At 39.1% G+C, this 27,743-nt stretch overlaps 1 protein-coding gene across 3 annotated transcripts in view; it reads left to right on the top strand.

Annotated features, from left to right (window-relative positions):
- Positions 1 to 20,447, top strand: part of GALNT7 (polypeptide N-acetylgalactosaminyltransferase 7) — a 71,375-nt gene extending 50,928 nt beyond the window's left edge. The window contains exons 4-12 of one of the 3 annotated variants that reach the window (XM_058837452.1): positions 1,813 to 1,943; positions 2,208 to 2,287; positions 4,133 to 4,315; positions 7,588 to 7,705; positions 9,644 to 9,766; positions 11,784 to 12,002; positions 14,164 to 14,262; positions 15,547 to 15,675; positions 18,199 to 20,447. In XM_058837452.1, coding sequence (XP_058693435.1) covers positions 1,813 to 1,943; positions 2,208 to 2,287; positions 4,133 to 4,315; positions 7,588 to 7,705; positions 9,644 to 9,766; positions 11,784 to 12,002; positions 14,164 to 14,262; positions 15,547 to 15,675; positions 18,199 to 18,336 — 1,220 coding nt within the window. In that variant the 3' untranslated portion in view covers positions 18,337 to 20,447. Of the gene's footprint in view, positions 1 to 1,812; positions 1,944 to 2,207; positions 2,288 to 4,132; positions 4,316 to 4,467; positions 4,651 to 7,587; positions 7,706 to 9,643; positions 9,767 to 11,783; positions 12,003 to 12,510; positions 12,576 to 14,163; positions 14,263 to 15,546; positions 15,676 to 18,198 lie in introns of those variants that run through there. The other 2 variants (XM_058837451.1, XM_058837453.1) reach the window with 2 other exon arrangements.
- Positions 20,448 to 27,743: the final 7,296 nt, after the last annotated feature.

The raw sequence follows: 27,743 nt of genomic DNA on the forward strand, positions 1-27,743 counted from the left end.
CTCCCTCTGAGCCTTACATAGTTGAACGTTTGATAAGTAAAACATTTGGCCTCATAGGCAGGAGAGCTGGAAATAACTTCAGGTTTTAAATCTTTAAAACATTCCTGACAGTCCTTCAGTAACATATGCTTGGAATTTACAGCATAAATAATGGTGTGGTATAAAGATTCTCTTAGTACCACTTCAGTATGACCTCAAAACTCAGTTGGTTCTGTCCTGTAAAAATTTATATCACAGCTATCAAACCATATATACTTATTTATTACATGGCATGTTCTTCTATAAAGCATATGTGATAAAATTGTTCTTTCTCTAGTTTGACATTTGTGTGTCCTTGAAGTTTTCCTAATGCACAAGGATTTACAAAAGAAATTTTAAATGTGTGTGGGAAAGGAGAACGCATAAAACTTGGTTGAGAAAACCTTTTCTTTTCTAAAGGTGGAGAGGAAGGATAATAAGAGTATCAAAAGATAGTGATTTCAAAAGATTGTTATTTGGTAGAATTGCTGCATTTTCAATATTGGAAACTTCACTTCCAAGAAACACCATTTCATTTTCAATTACATAGCTTTTGTTCAAGCTATTTTTTTTTAATACTGCTGACGAGAATATACAACATACCAAAACATAAGTTGCAGAAGTCTGCAGACTTATGCATCATTTCCATTCAGGTTGCAGAGAATGTTTCTCCTGAAGTAACCTGATGGCATGTTGCTGCTGAAAGGGACATCCTCCTGCTTCCACCTCTGCATGTCCCCTCTCCTGTTAGATCAGCACAGGCATGGCATCTATCAGCCCCTCGCAGTGGTGCAAAGCAAATCAGTGCAAGGATGCCTCAGCTGTAGATTAGGTGGCTTATTTTGGTTCCTGACTGAGAGAAACTGAAGATGTAGGCAATTCTTTTGAGCCTTTGAGTACAAAAATAGATTTTTAACAAACACCAGTAGCTAGATCAGCATAGCTGCAAGCAGCAGGTGCCTGATTACCAGCCTTTCTGCCTTCGTGAGTTTTCTCAACAACAGCATCTGTTATGGGCAAAAATGTTAAGCAACACTAGGATCCTTTTCTCAAACTGTGTGGTAGGAATGTGGTTTCCAGAGAAATTTGGCCAAGGCAAATACAAATCTGCAACTACAAATCTGAAACCATTTAACCATAGCTCACTGTGGTTCTAGTGTGGTCACTCATCCTTTACTGACAGAAGTCCCTTTGGCTAAAGGTTTATTGTCTCCTCAGCATGATGCACTTCTGGCCCTCCAATTATTCTCATTAATTTCATTAAAAGATTATTGTAATACCTCCACAAGAGGGAACAGGTCTAGATGAAGGAGGGCAATAATTTGAGCATGGTAGGATTCTGCTGCAGGTTTCCAGATTACTAATAAACTGACCAAAAATTCTGTGAGGCAGAAAGTGAGTGAAGGGAAATGTTTAACTGAAAAGTGGTGTCTTCAGCTGTACATGTGACATCATCTGATGAGGAAAGGCTGTGTGCTGAAGTGTAGAAACTTCTCTGGCTGCTTGGAATACAGATGAAAACCTGAAAGCCACTATGTGATAGGTTGAAGCAACTGAGTAGTCCACCCAGCTCCATGTGGTGTGGCCAACCACTTCAGCTGCCATTTCTTCAGATGTGCCAGACACAAACCTGTGCCATGAGGTCAGTGGTCTTGATCTCCTCAGTTTTAATGTTGTGAGTGGTTAAGCTAAAGGTTCTTGTAAATGTTTGTAGGTGTTTTTGGGGTTATCTTAAGAGCACAAAAGTCTTTATTATGAAACCTCACCAAATATTTTTTCTTTGCCATCTGATAGCACACTTACAAGAGAGGCTGGATGACTATATAAAACAGTGGAATGGTCTTGTAAAGGTATTTCGAAATGAAAGGAGAGAAGGCTTGATCCAAGCTAGAAGCATTGGAGCCCAGAAAGCTAAACTTGGACAGGTAGGGGCCAGTTCATTCACAAGTCTGTCTTACTTTTCTTTTTTAGGGGAAAAGGCTGTGGTGGTTTCAACAGATATGAGGAAATTATTGATAAATAGAGATAAATAGATAAATTTAAATTTAATATTGATAAATAGAGATAAATTTTACTCATTTTATCTTAATTTTCTTGTTTATAATGTTAATGTATCTCAATATAAATAAGCTTAATTAAATCATGATGTTGTATGCAGAAATATAAGTTTGTTTTTTTTTCTTTCAAAGGTTTTGGTTTACCTTGATGCCCATTGTGAGGTGGGAATTAATTGGTATGCACCACTTATAGCTCCTATATCTAAGGACAGGTAATGTTCTCTTGTTATTTCCTGTGTCTGGCCTTTTAGGAAGAAAAAGTAACAGTAATAATCTTCACTTTTCAAAGTACAGTTAATATGTTTTATATCTATATCAATACTTTCCATATGATGATTATATTCTCTTCCAGCATAAAAGATACATAATGAGGAAGGAATATAGTCAGGCAAATTAATCTTCAGGTAGTTTATTTTAATAGGCATACTGAAGATTTTGTCTAGTGTAGATTATATAGAACTCTTATCTTTTACAGCTGAGGCACTGATATTGAAATGTTCTATTCTAGCTGGATAACGAGCATGATTGAACGAAATAACTAAAAAAGCTGTGGCTTTTGGTAGAGAAAAAGTAGCAATAAACATTTTGATTTCATGGGAGTTTAAAGTCCCTGCGATCTCAAGAGCTTTTATAGCTTACTCATGTTTGGTCTTGATGTATGGTCTTGTTTCCTCTGAAGTGCTCTGGGGCGTTGTCTGTAGCAAAGCGAGGCCAGGCTTGAGCCTGTGTCTGCCACAGGCACAGGCTCTGAGTCTGTGCTGGAAGTGCCTGCACTGTGAGGGGATGTCTTGGAGAGGTGGCAGAGAGATCCCCAGGGCTTTGATTTCTTCCAGCTGTTGAAATGCTGTTGTTGGTGTGTGCTACCACACTCCTAGCTTGTGTGGTCAGTGGTATGTGTGTTTAGGAAACTGTGTGCATGTTTAAACTCTTTAATCATATAAAATAGCTGCTTAATCCTAAAAACTATTTGTTAACCTGCCATGCTACCAGAATTCTCTTGAAGAATTGGGTTCTGTGTGTTTTAAAGGCTGTAACTCAACCAAGACTCTATTTGGACCAGAAAGTATCCTTGGGAAGATGGAAAGGCTTGTGTGCTCCCATTGTGTGTGTATTACTGTTTTACACAAGAAAGACTGGTGAGAAGAGGGGGTTTTAGAGGCATCCTCCAGCACTGCCCACAGAGGTGAAGGCTGCAGGAGTACCAGAGATGCTGAGGCACACAATGCCAGCAGACACTGCTTGGCAGCCTCCTTCCATGCCCTGGTACCCAGGGTGCAGCCTTCTGCTGCCTCTGCCTCAAAGAACAGCATGGTGTTAGCATGTCTCTTCTTCCCTGCCTTTTCTATCTCTTGGAGCTTCATTTAAAAAGGTGAAAGTGCTCCAGCCTGGGTCACTGGGAAACTCATTTGAAAAATGTGGGGAGAAAAACAAGATAATGTATTTTCCTTGGTGAATATTGTGTGTGATAAATCACAATGAGGAGTGTATTGCAAATCAAACAGGAAGAATTCTACTGAAAACTGCTTCTAGGAGAGCACTAGTAATGTGGGGTTTTTTTATCCTTACTTGGGTAAATAAGGATAAGTAAACTTGGGGGGTTCTCAGGGCATTTGAATGGGACAGTATAATGAAAATCTGTGCTAGCACTAGTAAAAACTAAGTGTTTATCATACTTGTTGACAGCTAAGATCTGATATGAATAGAAATGACAGGAAATAATAATACTGTGAGAAACCCAGCCCTCTGAGGGTTCCTTTGTTGCCTCCAGCAGCACATTTTTAGATGACCACATAAAGGAAAATGTATTGATAAACCAACTGATATATTATCATTCTCAGACCTAACTTTTCTGTTTTCAGAACATCTTAAAACAATGTAAAGAAAAGACCATCTCTTTTTTCTTCTAATGAGGCTTCATTTCTTTAACAGTATGTTTACAGGAGACTTTTAATGTACACTGCTCTATAAACTTAATTAATGGTATAAATTTCAGATTAGACAGATTGCTCTTCTGAAATTGTATTTTGCTCTTTCTTTCCCTTCTATAAATGTTTCAGAACTACATGTACTGTACCTCTAATAGATTACATAGATGGGAATGATTATTCCATTGAGCCACAACAAGGTGGGGATGAAGATGGTTTTGCCAGAGGGGCCTGGGACTGGAGTTTGCTATGGAAACGAATTCCGTTAAGCCACAAGGAAAAGTCCAAACGAAAACATAAAACTGAGCCTTATCGGTAAAGCGAGCTGTTTACATACTGTGAATCATAGCGAATAATTGTCTAAACCCTTTCGTTTCTCCCCCCACCCCTCTCTCCCCACCAACCACGCTCGGCGCACGTGTGCCACGCGGGCCCGTGCCCATAACCGCACCTGCCCTGCGCCGCAGAACCACATGCACTGTGCCGCTCATAGATGTCATAGATGGCAACACTTTTAAGATTGTGCCGCAAGGGGGTGGTGACGAAGATGGGTTTGCTAGAGGAGCGTGGGATTGGAGTATGCTATGGAAGAGGGTTCCCTTGACCAAGAGAGAGAAGGAAAGCAGAAAGACAAAAACTGAACCGTATCGGTAATCACTAAATCACTTACCCGTTTCTTTTTTTTCTCCTGACGTCGCTATTAATCCACTAAAACTTGCATGTACTTCTAGCCTGAGCACCCTCACATTTCTAACCACACTAGCTGCTTTGTTTAGTCAGACCTGTTTGCCACAACTATTTGCTCAAAATATCTTCGCTACCTTGTGTTGCCCCTCCATTCCTGCTCTTGTGTGGTTAATAGAGTGCACATCAGAATTTCTGGGTTCTGTTTGGCAAAGTGAAAAATCGTATAACTGTGTTGCCAGGGAAAACTTTAATTAGCCATGATATTTTTTTTAAAGTACTGTTAGAAACAACAGTGCTTGTTTAACCATTTGGTTTGAAATAACGAGCATGCTGGAAGTATTTCTAATAGACGGTAATGCATAAAATCTGTAGCCTGCTGTCATGGCCTGATGCATGCATACAGCTGGAGGATTATGCATGTGTATCAAAAAAATTCCTTTTGTCATATTTCTCCCACTTGCTTCACAATGGATCACATCTGAAAAAGAAGCATACTGTTTAAGAATCTTGGCTAGATATGTTCTAAGAACTTTAATATAATACACATAACATTCAAAAAAAAAAAAGTAAGAAAGATAAAAACAGCACCTTTTATTGTGGGAAAACTCCAATAATTTCCACAGAATTTCTGCCTTTTTATTATGCTTTGTAGTGGGGTATGTTTTCTTCCCAGAAAACAAAAACTGCCTGGAAACCCTAGCTTAGAAACTACGGTTTCTGGATGGCTTTTCAATACTGGGAGACTGTGGTTCTGCTGGTTTTTTATTACTTTCCCCTTCATACTTAACTAATCGTGTTACTACATTTGAAAGCAATCTTCACATCTTCAGAATCTAATGTCTTCTATTGCTTGTATATATGATTTAGACATTGTAAGAACTGATGTTGGTAATTCCCTATCCCCACCCATGATTGTTCTTTGCTAAAATGGCAACACATGCAAGCAAGTTATGAAGCTTTGATCTGTTTTGTATACAGTTTAAATGATACCATTTTCTGATGAAGCTGTCCACATTGGAACTTTAACATTCACTTAGAGGGGAATAAACTATTTCAAACATTGCTGTAGTGTTCTGTGTTTACCATCCAAACAGGTCTTAAAATCGTTTAAACTGTTCCCAGAAACACAGAACACATGTTCTCAGAATGTTTTAAAAGATGACTTTATTTTTAATAATACCTTCAGAGTTACAATGCTTCTTTTAAAAAGAGACATGCCCTTCATCTGTTTGTGTCCAGGCTGTGCGCATTTTCTTTCAGCAATACCAAGGCAAGTAAGACCAAGTAAAAGTCTTGCTGAAACCGTAGCCAGGATTGCTTGGCTTAAAAACAAAACAAAAAGATCCTCAACAGCTTAAAGCGCTGAGGCAACGTTTTTGTAACGTGAGAATTGCCCCGGGACTGAATCCTTCTTTCAGTGACTGTGCTTACCTCTTTGTATCCTATGAAGTAAACTACTGATCTTATGTGGGTTTTATTGTGTTCTTTAATACACTTGGCAGCATCTTGGAGCCCAAGACTGAAACTGCTGAGGCTTCTACACTTGCCAAGTCTTTATGGTGCTGGGGAAAACCAAAAGTGCAGGAAAGCCATGGGGCTGTGCTGTGCAAAGTGCTTCCCCCTGCTGTGTCTTCTGGCTTCTTAACCTTTGGACCCCCAGCATACAAAAGGAGTGTTGGAGGAAAATAGAGTAGGCAGCAAGTAGAAAGGGACATGTAGCATGTGATCTCAATGACAGATCCCAATTTGGACAGCAACTAAACTGATACTTAATTATTCTTAGAGTCAGCACACCCGCACAAGCAAAGCAAAACAAGGACTGAATTCACTGCCTCCCATGGGCAGGCAGGTGTTCAGCCATCTCCAGGAGAGCAGGGTCCCATCATGGGTAACGGTGACTTGGGAAGACAAACACCATCACTCCAAAGATTCCTCCAGTTTTCATATGTTGAGCATGATGTCACATGGTCTGGAATATCCCTTAGGTCAGTTTGGGTCACCTGTCCTGGCTATGTCTCCTGTCCCAACCTGGCAGAACAGAAACCAGAAAAGGCCTTGGCTCTGTGCAAGCCCTGCTCAGCAATAACAAAAACATCCCTACATTATCAACCCTGTGTTCAGTACAAATCCAAAACACAGCCCCATGCCAGCCACTGCAATGAAAATTAACTCTACCCCAGCCAAAACCTGCACAAACTGTACTCCAGACCATGGTATGTTTTTGACACATTAAAACTTGCTAATTGAATATATGGGGAGGGATTTACAAAGTCATGAAAAGGGGTAACCAAAAAAAAAAAAAAAAAAAAAAAACTAAACCAAAATGGAAACCTTGTCCTACTTTATCTAGGCCCTCCTAAAAATTTTACTGAGTATAATGTAAAGTGTCTCCTAATAGAACGAAAAGAACTAGAAGATTAGAAAGCTAGAAAAACTCTGTTACGTGTGTAATAAACAGTGTGTTCCAATGTGGCAGCTCCTCAGAATGTAAACCTGTGTGCAGTTTCAGATTATCTCAAAAACTAGAAAAAATGTTAAGAGAGAAATATCTCATCACACTGATTCTCATCTCGTTTTTTATTTAAGTTATTTGACTGGCTGAATGGAAAATTCAGACCAAGATTTTCTATCATCAAATTCATTAACTAAATATTAATTCTACAAATAATTGTAGAAGAAAACCCTCAACAAAATAAAAAACTGTGACCTCACTAAACGTTATATAGATGCCACTTCAGAAAATTGCTGCAAGCTGATGACAAAGCTTTATGATTTTTCAGTGTGTTGCCATTTACCTGATCTCTACTATATGTTAACTCAATTGCATTCTTTGCTAAAGCTTTCTTTGACTGCTATTGTATCATTTTGGCAGAAGGATTTACACTGTCTTCCTCTTTCAGGTCCCCTGCAATGGCTGGTGGATTGTTTGCCATTGAACGTGATTTCTTCTTTGAACTGGGTCTCTATGATCCAGGGCTTCAAATCTGGGGTGGTGAAAATTTTGAAATTTCTTACAAGGTAACACAAATATTTGAAAACTAATTCAATTAAATAAATGGGTTTTTTTTTTGCAAATACTTCTGTTTGGAGTTTGGACAGACCTACCTCTTCCTCATGAAGCTCAGGTTTTTTTGTGAGGAGATGTGACAGAGATGTGTCTCTTCAGTGTTTCCTTGTGGACTTTGAGACAGAAGTATTCAGAGAGGTCTCTTTGTGCTGAAACCCAAATGATGCGTAATCTAGATTATCAAATCTAAAATAATCAATCTAAATTATTAATTATTTATATAATCAATCTAAATAGATTTTGTAAAAACTTTGGGATTGCACCCTTAACTGCCCAAATATCCAATATGAAACCAGACTGGCAAATTTGATGGGAGGAAACTGAATGTTCTCATAGTGGGTATAGAAAAATGTTGTTTCTAATAAAAGCAATGATAGAGAACGAGTAGTCCTCATTGTCCTCAGTTTATGCATGTGTACTGGGAAAGTATAAAATGGTGTAACAAAAAGTAATCTGCTTCCTCCCTGCCATTTTTGTGAGTGAAAAATTATTTCATATACTTTTCAGAATTTCAAGAACTTCTTTACAAGAGAGGTCTTCATAATTGAAATACTAACTGCATAATTCATAACCACCGAAGAGGATTTTATTTTCACTCCTAGGCACATGCATGCTCTTCAGTTTGCAGGAAACATGAGATGATCATCATTAGCTGCTTGTAGCTTCAGTGTCTGTAATGACACAAGTGCAGACAGCAGGAATCAGTCCCAATTAACAGACAAAAGTGAAGGTATATGTCTTATAGCCTCAGCAGTGATCTGTGAAATTGTAGCTGAATTTTACAAAAAGTACATTCAGAGCTCTCCTAGTTACTCTTGCTCTTCATGAGTTAGAGGAAAGCTCTGAGTGCACTTGCTCAGCTGTAAATCCATATGCAAAGTGTATTTATTGAGGATGTTTATCCAGGGTCTTTATCCATATAATTCTTCGTCTTGCTCAGATTAAAATCATGATTGAAATTACTTACAGTAGTTCTGTAATTGAAATGCTCGTTATGTAGAGACCTCCAATCTGGTTTTGTGCAGATCACAACCAATCTTCGGAAGAACTAAACGTTTATCAGCCTTAAGTGCTGTCTCCTAGATAGCAAATAAAATTAATGGCCTTGCATACCTGAGGAGGTTTTTTGATTAAATTTAAGAATATTAATATGATGCAATGAAGAAAGTAAGATATTCTGCCCATCTTTCCTAATACTGGTAAATCACATTTTTGATCTGGAATTAAGACTAATTTGAAACATTCATAAAGTTAGCTTGAATTAGGATTTAGTGCTACAATTAAACTTCTCCAAACTATGAGCAGCTAAATTCTGATTTAAATATGTTTATTTTTCCCCATTAAGAGGTTATCCAGAGATATGTGGGAGTGAGGGAATTTCAGAATGGTAATATATTTTACCCATTTTTTTATTTTCAGCTACTATTGTCAAATAAATACCTGTTTCTACGTGGAGTAATGGGTTACCTAACACATCCTTATCTCAGCATGTAACCAGAACCCATCTTAGTGATGGCATGTGAATTACTTTAATAAAATCAAAATATCATTAATTCTGTCATAATAAAAATTACCCAGTTCCTGATTTTGTGCACTCATTCATTACTGTTGTTCTAAAATAGTGATGGAATGAGATGCCCAACTTTTTGAAAAGCTTTTTAAAAAATTGTTTTAGTTGAGTAAATTCCTGGGTGAGTTGAAAGTGTACTCAGTATACCTTTCATTTCAAAGAACTATTTTCTCTATGCTTACATCTGAAGCAAAATTATGTAAATATATGATAGTATAGTAAGAAATTTAGCTGACATTTCTTCCATAATTTATAATCTATTTGACTGTCTTAAATTCCTGTGCATATATATTAATAATACCTTTGTTTTAACTTGTAGATCTGGCAGTGTGGTGGAAAACTGCTGTTTGTTCCCTGTTCTCGCGTTGGACACATCTATCGTCTGCAGGGCTGGCAAGGAAATCCACCCCCTGTGTACGTTGGGTCTTCTCCTACGTTAAAGGTACAGTTTTGAAGCAGCCTTGAAGGTGGTTTTGGATTTCAGATAAGAACAGTTTTAGATAAATTTGTTTAAATTATCAGTAGCAATTTAGAGAGCACTTCATCCAAACTATTTAGTATCTAAAGCTCAGATGATCATCCCCACAGGAGAATAATCTTTGTGTTAATCCCACTGTTATTAAGAGTAGAGAATCCTAGAACCCGTCTTCTTGCTCTAAAGCCTTCCCCTACTATCTTTGAGGTACAAATGCACTTCCTATTACTCAATGTCAGTACCTCCAGCCTTTGCTGCACTGTGCCCAAGTATGTATGAACAACTCTAGTAGCTATAGCACTCCTGGAGATGAAGATCATGGGCTTGAAATCCTCCTTTATCTCAATAAAGATGAGTATGATCCTAGGCCAAGTTAGTGAATCCTGGAATCTAGCATCTCTCAGACTTTTGTGTCTGCATTTGTTAGTTAAGAGGCAGTAAGTGACACCTGGGAAGATGGCATGCTCTGCCCTACATGATAAGTTAGCAACTCCTCAGGTACACTGCAGGTGCTTGAAGTATTACTCAAGCCCTGAGATTAAAATTAGACATTCCAGAAATTCCAGAAAACAAATGAACCAGTTCTGTATGTGAAGAGACAATTTGGCTCAAGAAAAACCATTTATATCCATTTTCATCTATCAGCAGGAAGAGAGAAAATCCTGCTGTTAAGTTTTTCTATTGCCCAGTTTAAGCTTTCTGTTGCACACCATTCTGGCATTGGTAAATCCCATTCCCAAAGACCCAGCTCTTTGTAAATTCCAATCCCAGAGTAATCTCCCTAGACAGTGAGTACCTGTAGGGTTGTAGATATGGCTTGAGCCTCCCTAACAGTTAATTCCAAAGGCAGTGTCCCAGCCTAGCTGAATGATAAAAAACTAATCTGGCTAATTTACACCCCCAACTCCTCCCAGCACTCCTCCCCAGAAAAAGTCCCATATTAGTAATGTGAATTATTAACATTTTGATGAAACAAGGACTAGGACCAGTACAAGGGAGCCCAAGGGTACATGCCTGGGGGTAGAGACAGAGTAATGGGCAACAGGATAGAAAATGATAAGTGTATTGCTCAGTGCAGGCAAGATGCTAGTTTGCCTTGTCTGAAGTGATAAAGATCATTTCAGACTTCTTAAAAGCTGATCAAAAATATTTACTGCATATCTTAACACCTTACATGAGTCTGCTGGCCTGCTTACTGAATATAAAAAGCACTGCTGAGTGTTCTTAAATATTAAGTTGCTTCTCTGTACAAGGCAGGATGTAGAAATATCTTTTAACCCTGCCATCCTCACAGTAAATGTTCTTTTTGTATAGCTTTGTTCAATTTATGCTGGATGTAGATTAAAGTAAAATAATTTGTGCCTTTAGTCAGATCTTTTAAGACTGTATTAACACCAGGTCACTAACACTAGAAGAATTGGACCAAGTGAGGTATGCATCTAGAATGTGTACAGATAATATGGAGATAGGGGCCATCAAAGAGAATGAGAAGAAAAATGTGAGGGAGAGGCTTGTTGCCAAGTGAGCTATACCAAATTTTCCCCCTTCTCCGAGTAGCTGACCCATGTAAGACTGAATTTTTTTCCCTGTTACTGGACCAATGCATATCATTCTCATTTAAAGATTGTAGAAGGTGAATAGAAACTATGAATTGCAATTCTGACAGCAGCAAATGAATGCAGCACTTCATTGCACCTGTAACTGAAAAGTCTTTATTTTCAAATGAACTTCTCATCTTAGAAAAAGACTTTGCACTCTTATTAAACAGCCCAGTTTAATTTGCTGCCTTCAGTCCTAAACTATCACTTGAAAATAATATTCGCGTGTCTTGTACTGATAGTGACAAATTATTAGTGCTATATAATAATACTATGTTGTCACTTCTTAAGAGGATAAATCCTTAAATTTCTGTTATTAACAAGGAGTTACTTCTGGCCTGTTTGTGTGTGCCCTGAGGTCACAGCAGTGTCTTTATTCTTCACAGAACTATGTCAGAGTTGTAGAAGTGTGGTGGGATGAATACAAAGATTACTTCTATGCCAGCCGGCCAGAGACAAAAGCGCTACCCTATGGAGATATATCTGAGCTGAAAAAGTTCCGTGAAGATCACAACTGCAAAAGTTTTAAGTGGTTTATGGAAGAAATAGCATATGATATAACTTCATACTATCCCTTACCACCCAAAAATGTGGACTGGGGAGAGGTAGGTACAGCACATAACGCCTTTGTATTTTAGGAGCTTTTTTTAAAAAACTGTAAATTCAGAAGGAAGCAATTGTTACTTGACATGTGAACAGACTATTTGATTACTTCTATACTAAGCTATATGATAGTAACCAGAGAGCTATAGAGATGTAACCCAGGAAAAAAATCATATCTACCCTTGCAGGTGTGATTTTTTTAATTAGTTCCACAGGTCTTTGAAGGATAATTTATGTCTAGCCCTGTCCAAAGCACTTCTTTTCCATAATTGGAATTTAAGTTTTCTCAAAAGAAAAAAATGTGAATCCTTCATGGATTGGTGTATTGGTGAATATTAGTAGGTGAAAATATCTTTTGTGTGAAGGCCTAGAGAAGAGATCATGAAATCCAGGTGGAGTTAATTTCTGCCTGTGTTTGCTAGACTGGGATGTACTCATACATTTACAGCCTCAGCAAGCCCCTTCCCTGCATGTAGTAATTTGATGTAATTCTGTAACCATCATTTCCAGCATTAGTGTATACAATTATGACTTGACCAAATTAAGAATGTGGTTACAAATGCTGCACTTTCAAGTGGTCGGCAGGGAGAGTTGACGTATCACAGGTGAGTGCAGGACTCCTCGCTGAGCTCTGTCTGTCTGGTTCTGGCATTTGACCCACACCTTGGCGAGCACTTTCTGCAGGTCTCCTGCCTGCTTTCAGATTTATTTTTTTTTCCCTCTGCAATTGATTACATCTTTGCCCTGTCTCTGCTATTTATTTCACTTTTGCAGATTGTTGAGGGAAAGTCAGAAAATCTTCTTGCTAGCTGAGGAGAACTCCTGTGTCCCACCAAATTTAGCAACCTTCCTTCCCAAGATATGATGAATATGATACATGGTTTTGTAACTTCAAAAGCACGTTAAAAAATTAGATCTGTGCTGTCTCCTATCACCAAGCAAAATGTCATCTCTAATTTCTTAATGCTAGAATTAGTGATAAAGAGACAGAGCATGTTCATGGTGAAAGGGAGTACAAATAATCTTTTGTCTGAGGGACCAGATGAACAATGCCTCCTTGATTTCTTACCTAAAAGTTAGCACAAAGCATCAGCTACTATATGAGCCTTAGACTTCCTCTGGAATCTACATAAAGGGTTTGGAAGGTACACTAAATATTACTGTTCACCGAAGTGAAAGCATCTGAAGAGCATAAAATAATACTGGTAATCTTGCAGGAAATCGTCCTGGATAAATGCAAGTGGGTCTGGTGGAGCAGCAGGAGAATTCTAAGTTCAGGGATGCTCTGAAGTGTTCTTCAACTCTTCTCCACAGGCTGCTTGTTATCCTACATCTGAGCAATCCTGTCCCACCTCCCCCCGTTTGTAACACCACACTGATTGCATTTCCAAACTCTAGGCTATGAAAGTATGGGGTTCATCTTCCCTAACGCTCCCTGGAAGAGTCTGAGCTTAGTCCTCCAGACTTTTTATACCATTACAAAGAGGAAAGAGTCTCTGGCAAAGAAAATAGGTCTGGAAAAAATGTTATTTGTGTCATAAAGCTTCTTGTTGGCCCTTCTGAGAAGGGAGTGAGATAATCAGTAGTTGAGACATGCTTTATGACAGGACTGCAGTTCTTTATCCCTGTGCCTGTGCCTGCCCATCATCAATTTTATTTCTTTTTTTTTTTTCTTTCTGTGTAATTGCTGCTGCAGAAGGTCCATCTGAGCAGCTGTGTCAGAGGGCTGTGGGTAATTGCTGCTGCTGTGCATAACTTGTCTACATCCTGTTTCTCTTCATCCACAAGATGAAAGCAACTTACCTGAGCTCCTAAGCTTAATTATGAAGACCTGGGAGATGGAACATGCTGGGATAGGAGATTGAATAAATTAAAATTCTTGAAAGTCCTATATTTTGGTGTTATTAATTTAGAATTGAGCTTTGCAACTCTGATTTTATCAGCACACTCTGACTCATGGAAGAGCTTGCAAATTAGCACAGGCAGGTTGAAGTTCCATCTCCCACAACAGTTAACACCAGTATTTAAATTTCATACACGGGCTTGTCTAATCTTTCCGTCAGATACCTGTTTCTGGTTTGAGAGATAAGTGAGACTTTTCTGAACTCCTTAGCACTTATTTTTCCCTTGAGACTGACTTTGAGTGCAAAACCTCTTTTCCAGATTAGAGGCTTTGAAACCTCTTACTGCATCGACAGCATGGGGCACACCAACGGTGGCTTTGTTGAGCTTGGGCCGTGCCACAGAATGGGAGGAAATCAGGTAAGGAGCTTGAAGGCAAGTCTGAAGGAGAATTGCTTGCTAGGGATTGATAACAGGCAGGTTTTATGTTAAGCCTGTACATGAACCTAGGTGCCAGCTACAGAGGTGGGAATTAGGGTTTTCCATAAGCATACTGGCATTGCTAAAATACAGCAGTCTGAAAATAGCATTTCAAACTTAAATGGTATGAAATTGAAGGCAAATTCATAATCCATTCTTCAGAGAAACAGGTACATGAAGAAGCAACAGTATCACTGCTTCAGCTCTAAGCATTGCTCCTAATCAGGAGCAATCATCACTTACTTTTACTTAATAATCCTTCAGGGAAAAAAAACTTACTGACTGTAATGAAGTCATTTTGGTCTAAGTATAAAACACTTTTGTGCAGTAACTCATCTTCCACCACATGAGAGAAGAAAATGAACAGAAATTTGTCTCTGCTCTGTTTACAAATTAATTGACAGAAGATAATTACTATTGGATGGTTGCAACCCAAGCTTTTATTGTGACTGACCTGTATCTTCACAAACATACCCACACTACCACACAAACATGCTGCTCTGTCTTTATATCTTCTTTTCTGGTTGGAATATTTTTCAGAATTTAAAGTCCTTATTTAAGCCCATGTAAATTTAAACCAGGCAGTTTTTTCATGGCAATCATAAAATTGCATTCAGGATGGTGTTTTTTAGAAATCCTATATGGATTAGCTCTTAGTAGCCCCTGGAAATGTCTCTTTTATTCTGATATTTAATGAAAATATTCCCTAAACTACTTTTTCTGCATATGCTACCCAAAAAACCCTGTAGCAATTACTCTGTAAGAAGTAGCTAGGATAATCTTTTTGTATCTGGATGACTTAGATTGATTTCCTCCATGGCTAAAATGCCAGAAGTTTAGTGTCTTCACATAAAATTTCTGTCCAGGATCAAGGACTTGCTGCCAGGCTTTTATAAAGATAATGGGTTGTTTGGCCATCAAATCATACGAAGGTTTGTAATCAAACACTTTTAGAAGTCTGCTGAATAGGAATCCCTTTACCATTTTTGTCTTTCTGGTTAAGTTTCTTGCCCTTCTAAGTCTACAGGAAAGTTTACCGTGAAATTTAGTATTGTGATAGTAAATGTGGGTTAGGCAAAATAAAGAACTCTCCTCAAAGAGGGTTGTAAAGAGTGTAATAAAACCAGAAAATGTTTTGTATGTTGCAATTTCATTGTATTTTCAGTGTTTCTAAAATGCTCATTGAGTCAGCTGTTACAAAAATGGCTTTTTCTTTTCCATTAGCTTTTCCGAATCAATGAAGCCAATCAACTCATGCAGTATGATCAGTGCTTAACTAAAGGACCAGATGGATCCAAAATTATGATTACACACTGTAATCAGAACGAATTCAAGGAGTGGCAGTTCTTCAAGGTATGCAACAGATATATGGAAGAAAATTAGTTTTTAGATTTCATACTGGGTTTTTTGCTCCTTTAAAAGATTGTTTTATGTATACCTGGAATTTAAAGATCTATGATAAGGTTAACCAAATCAAGTAAATTGTTAATGGCACATTCTCAGAAATACATGCTTGCTAGAAAAGCTTCCTCTAGTGAAAGATCCTTTTATTTAGTGACTGCTGTCTTCTGTAGCAAACTCTTTAAGGAAAACTCCATAGGCTACAGTTGTTGCCACAGAGATATTAGGAGCTAGCATATGACTCAGAGGAAGCAAAGCACATCCACTACTAGTGAGAAGACTTTATAAAAGCTTTTAGTGCCTTTGCCCTCTGCTTGTATGCTCTATATCAAGAAAGTCTCTTTACTTCACATATGCTGTGAGAAGATGGCTTAAATCCTGGAGTGCATTTAGAAGCTAGTATTAGGTCTCATTTTGGGCAGTCTAAATTGAAGTGTTTCTCTGTTTAAGACTGGGGATATTTTTCAGCCTACATAGAAGCAGGTAAACATAAGATTACTATGCCTTTTTGTATTTTGTATTGTCTTTGTCTTCTTCAGTATTTCACTTCCTGTTCATTAGACATTCTCTAGAAACAATAGTATGCTCTGTTCTTAATCCTGGGTGTGGTGCTGTTACAATGCTATTGCAAAATCTATAAATTTTTAATAAGGACTTGGAATGTTGGCTGATGTACATGTGAGGACTGCTACAGTCTGTTTAGTCATTACATCTGTAAGTCCTCTATTCATATAGGCTTTGTTAGTGTTACTTTAAAAATATCTAAGTTTCTATTTCTGTTTGTCTCTAAAAAGTGAGACTGAGTAGTCTAAGGGTGACGTTATCCTTGGATATAGCCACAAATAGCTTGGTTCTACATCTAAGAAACTATTTCATGTCAATTTTTCTTCAGCTTATATAGCTTGCATATTTATTAATTCATTAGCTGGTTATCTGGATTGTTTGTTGTTTGCATAAAAGATACAGGCACAGCTGAGTGCAGTGAAATCTATTTGTTATCCTTTAAGCCGCTCCACAATTTCTAGTGTTTGAATGGAGCTAGGAAATACCAGGTGCCATAATGCCATTTCCATCCAGCTCAGCTTCCTACTGCTGGATAGACAGACAAATTTCTTTAAACCTGAAATGTAAAAATCAATAAGCAGTGGCAGGTAAGTGCCAACTTCAGCTTTAATGTTCAGCAGAATAATACACAGCAGTTTTTAGCTCTCCAGCCATTCTAGCATGTCCCAGCATGTTACTTGGCTTCTCTCTAAAAATCTCATTTATGCACGATCCATTTCCTCTACACTAACACCAGTTGTGAAATTGTTTGCTTATTACCACAAGTTATAAGGAAGCTCAGTAAGCACAGTCTGGGCTGTAGAACAAAACACTGACTGGCTTCTAGAAGGAAAAAAAGGGAGGGTGACAATGAAAGGACCACCAAAGGTGTGTAACCAAATACTGAATTGGGCACACTGCTGTGCAGTACAGAGGGTATAACTGTTTCTTCTAATGGCAAAGGTGTAGGAATGAGACCCTTATGGACTGCTGAAAAATCTTGTGGCCTTGTGTAAATGAAGGCTGCAAGGAGATTTTATCTGTTTGGTCAGTTGGCTGTCTCTGACACAGTGTGCCAGTTTGTAACATGTGCTGCTTGATCACTGAGCAGTAGCAGGGCTTCAGTGCCTGTAAGACCAGGGCTGGTGGCAGCCTGCCTGCTGCTTTTGTTAGACATCAGTTTTCCCTCCAGCTAGAGGTCCTCCATGTCTGGCCACACGGCAGGAGCCAGGTATTGATGTGAACCAACATTTGGCTGTGCACATGTGTGTGGGGTGATGGATAGGCTCCCCATGCCGGGGGTATCTGTGTGCACGGGGCAGGGCTGCAGAGCCCCCGCCCAGCCCCAGTGCCATGGATTTGCTTCTGCTCCCTTCCCCTCCACACTGGATGCAGCCAGTCAGCCAGCCAGGGCTGCCTCTGGCACATGAGGTCAGCAAGAGGGAGAGGAGCCACAGACCAAACACAGGAGACTCGAGCACGGGGGCATGGTGGGTGTGAAAGGAGACAGATGTGCAAGAGATGCACTTGGCACAATAGGTTTGCACTTCCTTAGGCAGCCTCCTGTTGCTCCAGAAGCCACACTTAACTTACTCTTTACTCTTCCTTCTGCCAGTCAAACAGGGAGCCAAGTTAGTACTTTTTTTACCCCTGTGTGGTTAATGTTGGTGTTGTGCAGTTGCTCTCTGTGAGGGCTTACTGGAGGAGGACCTGCCCAGTGAAGTCCTCATAGAGCTGTCCTCAAAAGTTAATCTTTTAGTTTGGTTACAGGATAGATGAAAAGGCTAGAAGCATTTTAGAGAGAGTTTTACTCATTTTCTTAGCAGTTTGTTGCCAAAGAGAAAGAAAACGTTAAAAAAAAAAACCTCAATCAAACAAAAATAAACCCAACACAAAAACCCAACACATTTTCCTGATGGTTTTGTCTTTCAGAATCTGCACAGATTTACTCACATTCCATCAGGGAAGTGCTTGGATCGCTCCGAAGTCCTCCATCAAGTTTTCATTTCAGAGTGTGACTCCAGTAAAGCAACACAAAAATGGGAAATGAACAACATCCTTAGTGTGTAGACAGACAAAACCTACCTACTGACGCATTCATTTGTACAGGACTGAAAAAAGCCTGAAAACTGCTGCAGTTATTAACTTTGTACAGTTGTGAGCCTCCTGGCTTGGATGAAGGATGTAGAGGAACTGTGATTATTACAATAACATTATCATCCGCAGTTAATGTTTACAAAACTGCTTTACCTTAAACTCTGTAGATGTTTACATCATTTTGTTTCAAGATGTTGGTAAATTAATGTGCTGTTAGCTATGGTTCATAGGAACATAGTTAAAAGCGTTGTCGTCTTCTTTGGGATTACACTCAGGGGTCCGAAGGCAGTTTTTTTACACACACTTGAAAAGGTTGGAGTAATCAGATTTTCATAGAACTTGGTGATTATCAACCTGTTGTATATTTTTATTTAATTTTACATCTTACTAAGCACTGCCACAGGTTATTAGCCAGGGTGGCCTTCTCTCACAGTCATGCTGCTTTTTTGGAAGATGAATTTCAACGTATTTAGTGCCTCTTTCATTTCTCTCTTTCACAAGGAAAGTGTTTGTTGGAAATCTACAGTGGGTTGTACTGAGCTGTCACCAGGGGTAGGAACCAACCGTACCACCCCATGTAATTACTGTGCTAACAAAGACAAACTTCTTTTGGCTGCTCTGCTTCAGCCGAACACTTGGTACAGTGGAAGGAAGACTGTAGTGTTTAGTGCTAATATGGTACAATTTGATGGAGGTAAGCACCCTCATGAATCCTGTTAAGAATTTATAAGCATTAATTTGCTTGTTTAAACCATGCCTTACATAAAAATAATTAAAATAAACAAAAACAACAAGAAAAACACACAAGCTACACAATTATGTAGAACTTGGAAAGAATCAAATGCTTCATTTATACTGCTATTTTGAACAAACATCACTTAGAGGTGGACTAAAACTTTTAATTAGGAAAAAAAATCCAGATACTTAACACATCTGCATAATTTGTCACAAGGACATCTGTCAGCCAGTTTGGATGCCAGATTTAGATTAAAAAAGAGAAATGGAAATCCTGTTTGTACACTTGTCGTACTACTTTTCTTGTTATTTCTGTCATTTACAACTTCTCCAGAGGGATTACAAACCCAACAAACCCAACTGCTTGGTGCTATAGTGTTCAGAGTAGAATGTGAAGAAGTTGTTTCTAAAAATGTTCTGGAAAGGAGTTGATGTGAGATCCCTTAGGAGTATAAATATTTACTCTGAGTGAATAGAGAGGTGGAGAGGAAATGACTTATCCTCACTTCATTTGTCCAGATTTTGTGACTTAAATGTTGACATCAGTGTACTGATTCCATAACAGTTATCCCTATAACACATCACACAATTAAGTATGACTAAATACTTCCCTGAAGTCTAGAATAGCATTGCATGCAGCTTCCGTTGATGTTAACAAGGGTTATGTATCATATTTGGTGACAGAGTTGGATCTTAATAGATCTGTCTGCCCTGATCTATTAGTTTGGGATCTTTCCTAGTTTCTTTAAACTTCTCATCTATACTTTCAGAGCTATGAAAAGTAGAAAATAAAGGAGGGAGAAACTGGAAAAAAAAGAAAAAAAAAAGGAAAAGAAGGTTTTGTGCCGGTACTTGTTCCTTGTGTGTGTGAAAACTGACTCCATTTGTGTGTTGGGTAGATTAATTTAATCATACAACTATGCATAAGAGAAAGAATGGTGGCACATAAATTGTGCGGGTGTGCATTTTAAATGGGTATTATGTGCAATTCATTGAAAGCTGATGCTGTATGTGAATATGAATCTGTATGTGAGACTGAAACCTTACAAAACATGAGATCATACAAAGCTGTTGCTGTAATGACTTTTTCCTACTATAGCCGGCTTGGAAAAAAATAATTCCCATATTCTTGCTTTGTAAGTTGATGATAATGTCACTATGCATTTCTACATATTTTATAAATTTGATTTATGCAGATTTTGATACACTGTATGTTTCTGTAGAAATTGTATAAATCTTTAAAAAATTTATTAGGGATAAATCTGGGAAACCTATGTATATCTTACTCATGGGTTGCTTGTTTTTTAGGTGAAGTAAATAAAATATTTGAATTTTTTTGTTTTACTATACTTTGGTAGAGTAAAAATGGATTATTATCTTTATAGAAACCCACATATCTCAAAATCTAGAAAACTTCAGCATTAGAAACCTACAAATATTACATGTAGTTTATTTAAATTTTATCTGTAACCTTTTGTTGCACCTGTGAGAACTCCATTTTTTTTCCAGTGAAATGAAAACTTAAATTCCCACTGACAACTGCCGCATGGACATATTTGGATTTTTATATCACCTGCCCTGATATAATTAGGTAGATTTAATATGCTCATAGAAAATGAACTTGAAAGTAGAACCAAAGGACAGGTGTAGTTTGTAGTGTTTTTACTGTGTCTTATCTTAGTTCATTTATGTTTCCACCTAGAAACATGTTTCAATCAAACTTCATTTTTTCCTGAGAAGGTTCCTTAGCAAAGGAGGATTAATTAAATCAGGGCATGACAGACACAAGTTCTAAGAGTGAACCTAAGTGCTGAAATCTACAGTTTTTTTTAAAAATGGGATTCTCAAGGGAAAACTAATTAGCAATGTTTCTGTTTCTGGTTGTTCTCCTTGCTATGAAAGGCATGAGAATACCTTGCTGTGTTCTGAATTCTTATCCTGCTTACTTTTATGAGAATAATCTGAGAAGTATCAGTGGTTATCTTCCAGGGTAGTATGTACTTTCAGGGAACATCAGAACTAGTTGCCAGCATTTGGTGCCCTGACTATTGACTTTACTTACCCTGCAAGCCTACTCTGAACTCCTGCAGTGTTAGAATAGTAAATTGTGCAGCTTGGCTGGCCCTATATAAAAGGACTCTCTACATAGAATGAATCTGGTTAGAGAAAGTGATAGGCTATCAAAAAAAAACATAGGTGATTTGGGCTCCCTTGGGTTTTGAATAATACCCAAACCAAGAACTGTAAGTGACCCCTGACGTATGAAACCAGTTTGGCCTTCCAGTCATGGGGAGCCTCACTCACTGCTGCCTCAGGTGTGTGCACTGGTGTGAGCTGTCTCCCTCCTCACACCCTCAGCTGTGGAACTGCAGAGAAGTGGGAAGAAGTGTTTGTGTGGATTTGACATCCCAGTAACCCAGGTAATGGTAAGTAACCTTTGTTTTTTTAAATCTTAAAAATCTAACCTGTTCTTTATGTAGAGGAACTAATGAAGTGTTCTCTATGACCACGTAACATGGGGCCTGGTAATATTAAAACTAAGGTGTCTGCACAACCCTTGGAATTTGTACCTCATTGCACTGCTCTGTGGCTTTTCTGAACAGCAGTATGGATGGAGACTCTCCAGCAAAGCAGTGGTCTGTGGTGGCTGATGAACTGGCTGGTGAAAAGTGCATGTTCCTTCAGTCAACGGATCAATGAAGGTGGCACGCATCCAAGTCTGTAAGGAGGAGTTAGAGCTGCTGAAACACCGAGATGAAAAGGTTTGTTTGCATGTTAGAGCCTTACTTTTTCTTACTAATATGCTTCACAGAGAAGAAACACGATTGTTTTAGGGACAAGAACAGTGTCCTCTCTGAAGTGAAGCGCAGCGAAAGTAGGGCTGAGAGCTGCATGTGTCCAGCAGCTCTCGTGAATGCAGTCGTTCAGTGTGAAAGCTGATCTGCCTCCAGTGATCTAACATTCAAGCAACTCTGTGATGTTTCTTGTGCAAGAGTAATGACTCCTGCATTAAAAAAAACAAAAACAGAGAGGTAAGAGAAGCAAAGCAGCATAGGTCTAACTCATAATAAAAAACAAACAAACTAATGCCTGAGATGAGCATGATGGCAATAGCAGCCTTCTAGCTGAATGTCCCTGGGAAAGGGAAAATGAATGGAGAGGTGATATTTTACTTCCCTGGAAAGGGCTGCTGGTGGCAGTGTGAGTCAACTAAGGCAGCATGCCCAGACTGCTGTTAAACTACAGCCTTCAGATGAAGAAGCACGGTTTGGAATGGGCTTTCTGAACCACGTGAAGGCACTAAGGTGGAAAGAGGAATCAAAATGCAGCCATTCTCCTTGAAATTTGTGGGAGGATTTCCCCAGGAAAATAATGTAGGGCAGTATCTTTCTAGAAGCCCTGACATTAGACGGGAGTAGGTTTTTGGGTACAATGTCTTCTGAATCATCAGTGTGTGGGGGTGCACGTTCCCTGAGTTAGACCTGGCACGGGAAACAACATTAGCACTTTTGGGAAACAGCTGGGCCAGAGCCATGGAGACTGGTACTGGCACTTCTGAGGGCTGCTGGTGAAAACACCCCACTGCAAGCTGATGAAAACACTCCTCCATACAGCCAGGGACTTTGTCCCACTGTGTCATTCTGCACAGAGACCCCAAGCCCTGCCTGGCAATGCAAGCTTTGCCAGCCTGAGCCTGTGGGGAGGCTGCAGCACCTTGCCAGAGCCCTCAAGGCCATCACAAATGCCCAACAGACAGCTACAGATGCAGGTTTTGTGTTTTATTTCTGAGACAGCAGAAACAGTGGAAGAAAGTAGAACCGGATGAAAGTAGAAGCCTTCTGGAAGATTCTTGTGAGTTCATAAGCAGAGATTTGGGAAAAGCTGAGAAGGAGAAAAAGCATGCCCAGGTCTGGAAGGGCTTCTGGTCATGCTGCTCTTTTGATTGCAGTGAGAAATGCACTGAAGTCCTACATGCCCTGAAGATGCCAAGGAAGCTCTAGAGATGCAGCTAATCCACCTGGCAATGGAAAGGAAAGCTGTCTGTCCTGCCATCTGGGAGAGAAGGTAAGATGGTGTGGGGTGTTGCTGAGGAAAACAATTCTGTAACTGTAGCAGAGTGGGATCTGGTTATTATTGATACTAATGCTATTAAAGAAAAAGTAATATTGAATGTGTCATTTCCACCTGGACATAAGAAACACTCCTGGGGTTTTGGGGTTTTTTTTCCCTGTAACATTATCCCATTATCTTCCAAGTCATTATGAGAAAAATGGTGTCCATGTTCCAGAATTATCATGGGCAAGCTGGAAAATATTTTGAGTTAGGATAAGAACTGAATGTAACATTAAAACATTAAGCACATCCAAGATAGGATCAAAAGTCCAGGTAGCACAGCAGCCTGTCTCAGGTCAGAGGTCAGAAGGCTCAGTGCAGTCAGAGTGCAGGGCAGAGTGAAAGGATGCAAGGATGCTTGTCTAACCTTGTCTCTGATTCTGGCATTATATAACTCCAGCACTTTCTGTCTAGAGATGGCATTTCTATTTAATAGTATAGAATTTCTCCAACTGCTGCTTCAATCTAGGCAGACTTTAGTCACATGTCATCTGATTTATGCAAATAGTTTTAAGGTTTCTGAAGAGGCATGCTGGCTCTGCAGTGCACTCCTCTGCTGTGACAAATCAGTGAGATATAAGTGAATTATGAAAGCTTGTTAAAGGTCTTCATTCCTGAAGGAGTAGTCAGTGCTAGGTCAGTGCAGAGTTCAGCCAGCCAGAAGCTGGTTTCAAGGTAGCAGCACTGATCATAACATCATCAAGTGCTCATTTTTCAAAGGGCCTTTCAGAATGTTGTGGTCTTGTCCATACAAACACCATCCCTCCAGCTCTGCTGAAGAAATTATTTATGGGTACAAACTTTACCACTAGATGTTTAGGCCAGGAAATACTGACAATAGCCATACAACTTACAGATGGAACACTGGATGCAGCTATAAAGATTTTTCTGGTGGTTGACTTCATGTTCAGTCCCGGAACATCATGAGCTTCTCCAGCACTGAGGCTAAGGGAGATAGTTGATTTCAGGATGTCAGGATAATCAGAGCAATGTACAGGTTCTCTTACTAATTAGTGCTGGCCTGTGACAATTAAGTAATTTGAGGAATTTGTGTAGGGAGTCATCTTTTTTATCAGGTAGATCTGAATCTTATGTTATTCCACAGTTAGGAGACTTAATGCATCCCTGAAGTACTGTGTGCATTGGAGAATGCAGCAGTGAGCTCAGCATCTGGGCTCTGTTATGGGATTCTTGACACTGGATTCAAATAGGATCATGGAAAAGCAGACGGGTTGTGATGCAGCTCATACAAGAGGCCAAACAACTTTAGGAAATGTGAAGCTTGCTGGCCAAACACTTAGCTATTTCAGGATGTTTAAAGAAATAGAAACCAAAATGAGGAAACAAACAAAAATAAATCTGTGCTAAGGCAAGTGAAGTGGGATCAGCAACAGTCACCACCACAGTAAACAGTCCATCACTGAACAATATGTACTAGATTATGTACTGTTATACACCAGATGCCTACAATACTGTTATGAAAAAGTTCCATACATCATTGGCTAGTCAAAGGTAGAACTCCTATTTCATTTTTTTCTGTTTTTCTCTCCACAATCATTTGTAACTGCATTAGTGTTCTAGGAGTTTTAAAGCCTATCTATACTGAAGTCAGTTCCCAGGTCTGTAGCTGCTCTAATCAAGACACACACACACACATACACATGCATAATTTCAGTTTTCCAAACCATAGGTTTAGCTTTGCAAAAACAAGACCAGCTTTCTAAATAGGTTTTGTTCTTTGATGACCTAAGAAAAGGGAAACCTTATATTCCTCTAGGAAAATGATAAGGTAATACTGAACATGTGTTTTGTTTGTAACTCTTTTACCTGATAACGCCTTACATGCTATTTGCTTTTCTAGCAAACATTCATTATGTCTTCACAGAATTATGTTACAACTCCAGTAGCTCCTCCAGACTACTGTAATATTACCCCATATTACCCATAACTTGAATGTGAGGCCTGCTTTTTCCCCTTCACATGTGATAGGGGAGCATATATTAACATGTGATACAATTTGTACTAACACCATATTTCACCTGTTGGTTTTACTGTTCTCACTTCAGGCTGCAGGCTGGCTTTGCAGATCTTCACTGTTAGCTCTTGTTATTCATACAAGATCTTCCATGGTGACTTATTTCTTTTATGGGAAGTAGACCAGAAAAGCTCAAGTAGATGAAAACTACCTGACCTCCTTTACCCTAAGGTTCGCAGATTACTTTATAATAAGAATAAGAATATTTACAGCTCTATGGAATAGGATTTCCTCTTGTGAAATCACAAGTTCTATTTGGCCATTTGTCCAGCAGCTTTTAGCTGTACTGTGGCTCCTACTGACTTGTCATGTGGACATTACTGGTCTGAAGCTCTTTGCTTCTCCACAGAATGTTTTCTAAAAATTAGTGTTGTATTTCTGACCTTCCATTCATCTAGCACTTAAGACAGTTTTAAGTGAAAAAAAGAAATAAAGTACGGTTCAAAGTTCAGCCATTTCATCACTTGAATTTCCTTAGAACTCTTGGATGAATACCATCTGTCCTGTCATTTTGTTTCAAGTTCTCTTACACTTGGATTTGAGACAGATGCTTCACCATGCCTCTTCCATTAAAAAATTTTGTCATGCAAGCTGCCTGAAACTCCCCCTACAAGGTTAAAAATTTTCTTCTAGGCATTGCTACTGTACCTTGAGCATCCATTGTCCCTAGGACGGTCTGGAAGCCGTCTTGGTTCTGTGGATGCACAGGCTTTGGATGAGTTAATTTTCTTCCTAGTAGCTGGTATGGTGCTGGGTATTGCATTTAGGGGGAGGATAATGTTAACACACTGATGATTTAGCTGTCACTGAGCAGTGTTTACACTTCATCGAGGACTTTTCAGCTTCTCATGCTGCCCTGACAGCGAGGAGGCTGGGGATGCACAAGAAGCTGGAAGGGGACACACCTGGGCCAGGTGACCCCCACCACTGACCAAACTTGGTCTTTAATCCTATGGTATTTGATACCATAGGAGTCAGCATATAACTAGGATGAAAGGCTGAAGGACACTCTTTGGAAACTAGCTGGGCATTATTTGGTTGTTTTTTATTTGCATCACTTACTTTATTTCTCTTTTTATTATTCTCCTTTTTAGTATAATTTATTAATTTTTTTATTTCAATTATGAAGCTGCTTCTGTACACTATAATGGGGAATTGTCTCTAGATGGAAGAACTTCTGAGTTAAGGAAACAGGTGCTGTAGCACTTCAAATTCTGCAGCAAAAAAACGTTCTTGAGCATTGGAGATGCTGTGCACAGAATCACTGTCTCTCACTTCTGGTTTATGCCTGTGGCTTCATGAAACCTGAGCCTGAAAAATGGAGCCATTGATCTCACCTGTGCCAAGTTATCTCTGGCAGGTCCAACATGTAAAACAGCAGCTAATCCTGCTGATGCTACTTAAATATCTCAGGGGAGGAAAAAGCAACTCTGGGTTTCTAAGGCTCTCAAAGATTAACACCTGCTCCAGCACAAAAATGTTTGAATTGCCTTTACAGTTACTTAATTTCCATGCTTACAAGAATATACAAAGTGTTTTTCTCAGGCCTCTTGTTCCAGAACGTGCTGTTATCTTTGACCTGCCAGTGGCATTTACCATATAAAAGTCCTGAAAACGCTTTTTATCTTACACATAGTACAATGATGGGACACAAATTTACTTCATAAGCTAATGGACAATAGGGAGGCATTTTAAACAAAATCTTGGAAGCCTGCCCTTTATATTACTTAACTTTTTAGACATTACACATTTCAGGGCTGGGCTTTCAAGGGCTACTGAAAGTTATTTCCTGGTATTTAGCTCAACAAATTAAACCTAAGCTATTTACTTTAGCTGTAGGATCTCAAATTCCCCGATTGAAAATATTGCTAGGTATCTAGATTTAAGCCTTTTTATATACTAAAGTAAAATAAAAAGTGAAAGCAAACAAGTCGTGTAACTGGTGACACTGTTACAACACCACAAACAGGAATGTATCAGGAGCACTTGTTCCTTACAAGTGCCTTCTTCTTCTGCAGCAATCTACTGGCATGTGTGGAGATAACATTCCAACATTTTTCATGCTGTTCTGCAAGCTGTGTATTTTATGAGAAGCCACTAAAACTGGAGCCAGGGGGAGAGGGAAGGAGTAGGCAACATCTGGGAAGACATGCCTCTAACACATCTGTCTTATAGCCAAGGCCAGTGACCCTTGACCTCTGGAAGAGAAAGTTCCAAACATTCACTCATTATCAGCTACCATGCCAAAACAAAGACCTGTGCTGCAGCAGTCTGGGGAAAGAAGCTAATCCAGGAGTAATTATCAAAAACTTCTCTACTTAAGGGTTTTTTTTTTTCACCCACAAGGTAACACAGGCAAAAGCTACTACAAGGAAAGCAAAATTTTTAACTAACTGTAGTGGATGTGGGAGAGGAAATCAGTTTAAGCAAAAGCTCCAGGAGTCAATGCCTAAGGGATGTGCCAGTGTTGCAGTAACAGCACGAGAGCCCAAGAACA

This window comes from Poecile atricapillus, chromosome 4 (assembly GCF_030490865.1).
Source record: "Poecile atricapillus isolate bPoeAtr1 chromosome 4, bPoeAtr1.hap1, whole genome shotgun sequence".
Classification (NCBI taxonomy): Eukaryota; Metazoa; Chordata; class Aves; order Passeriformes; family Paridae; genus Poecile; species Poecile atricapillus.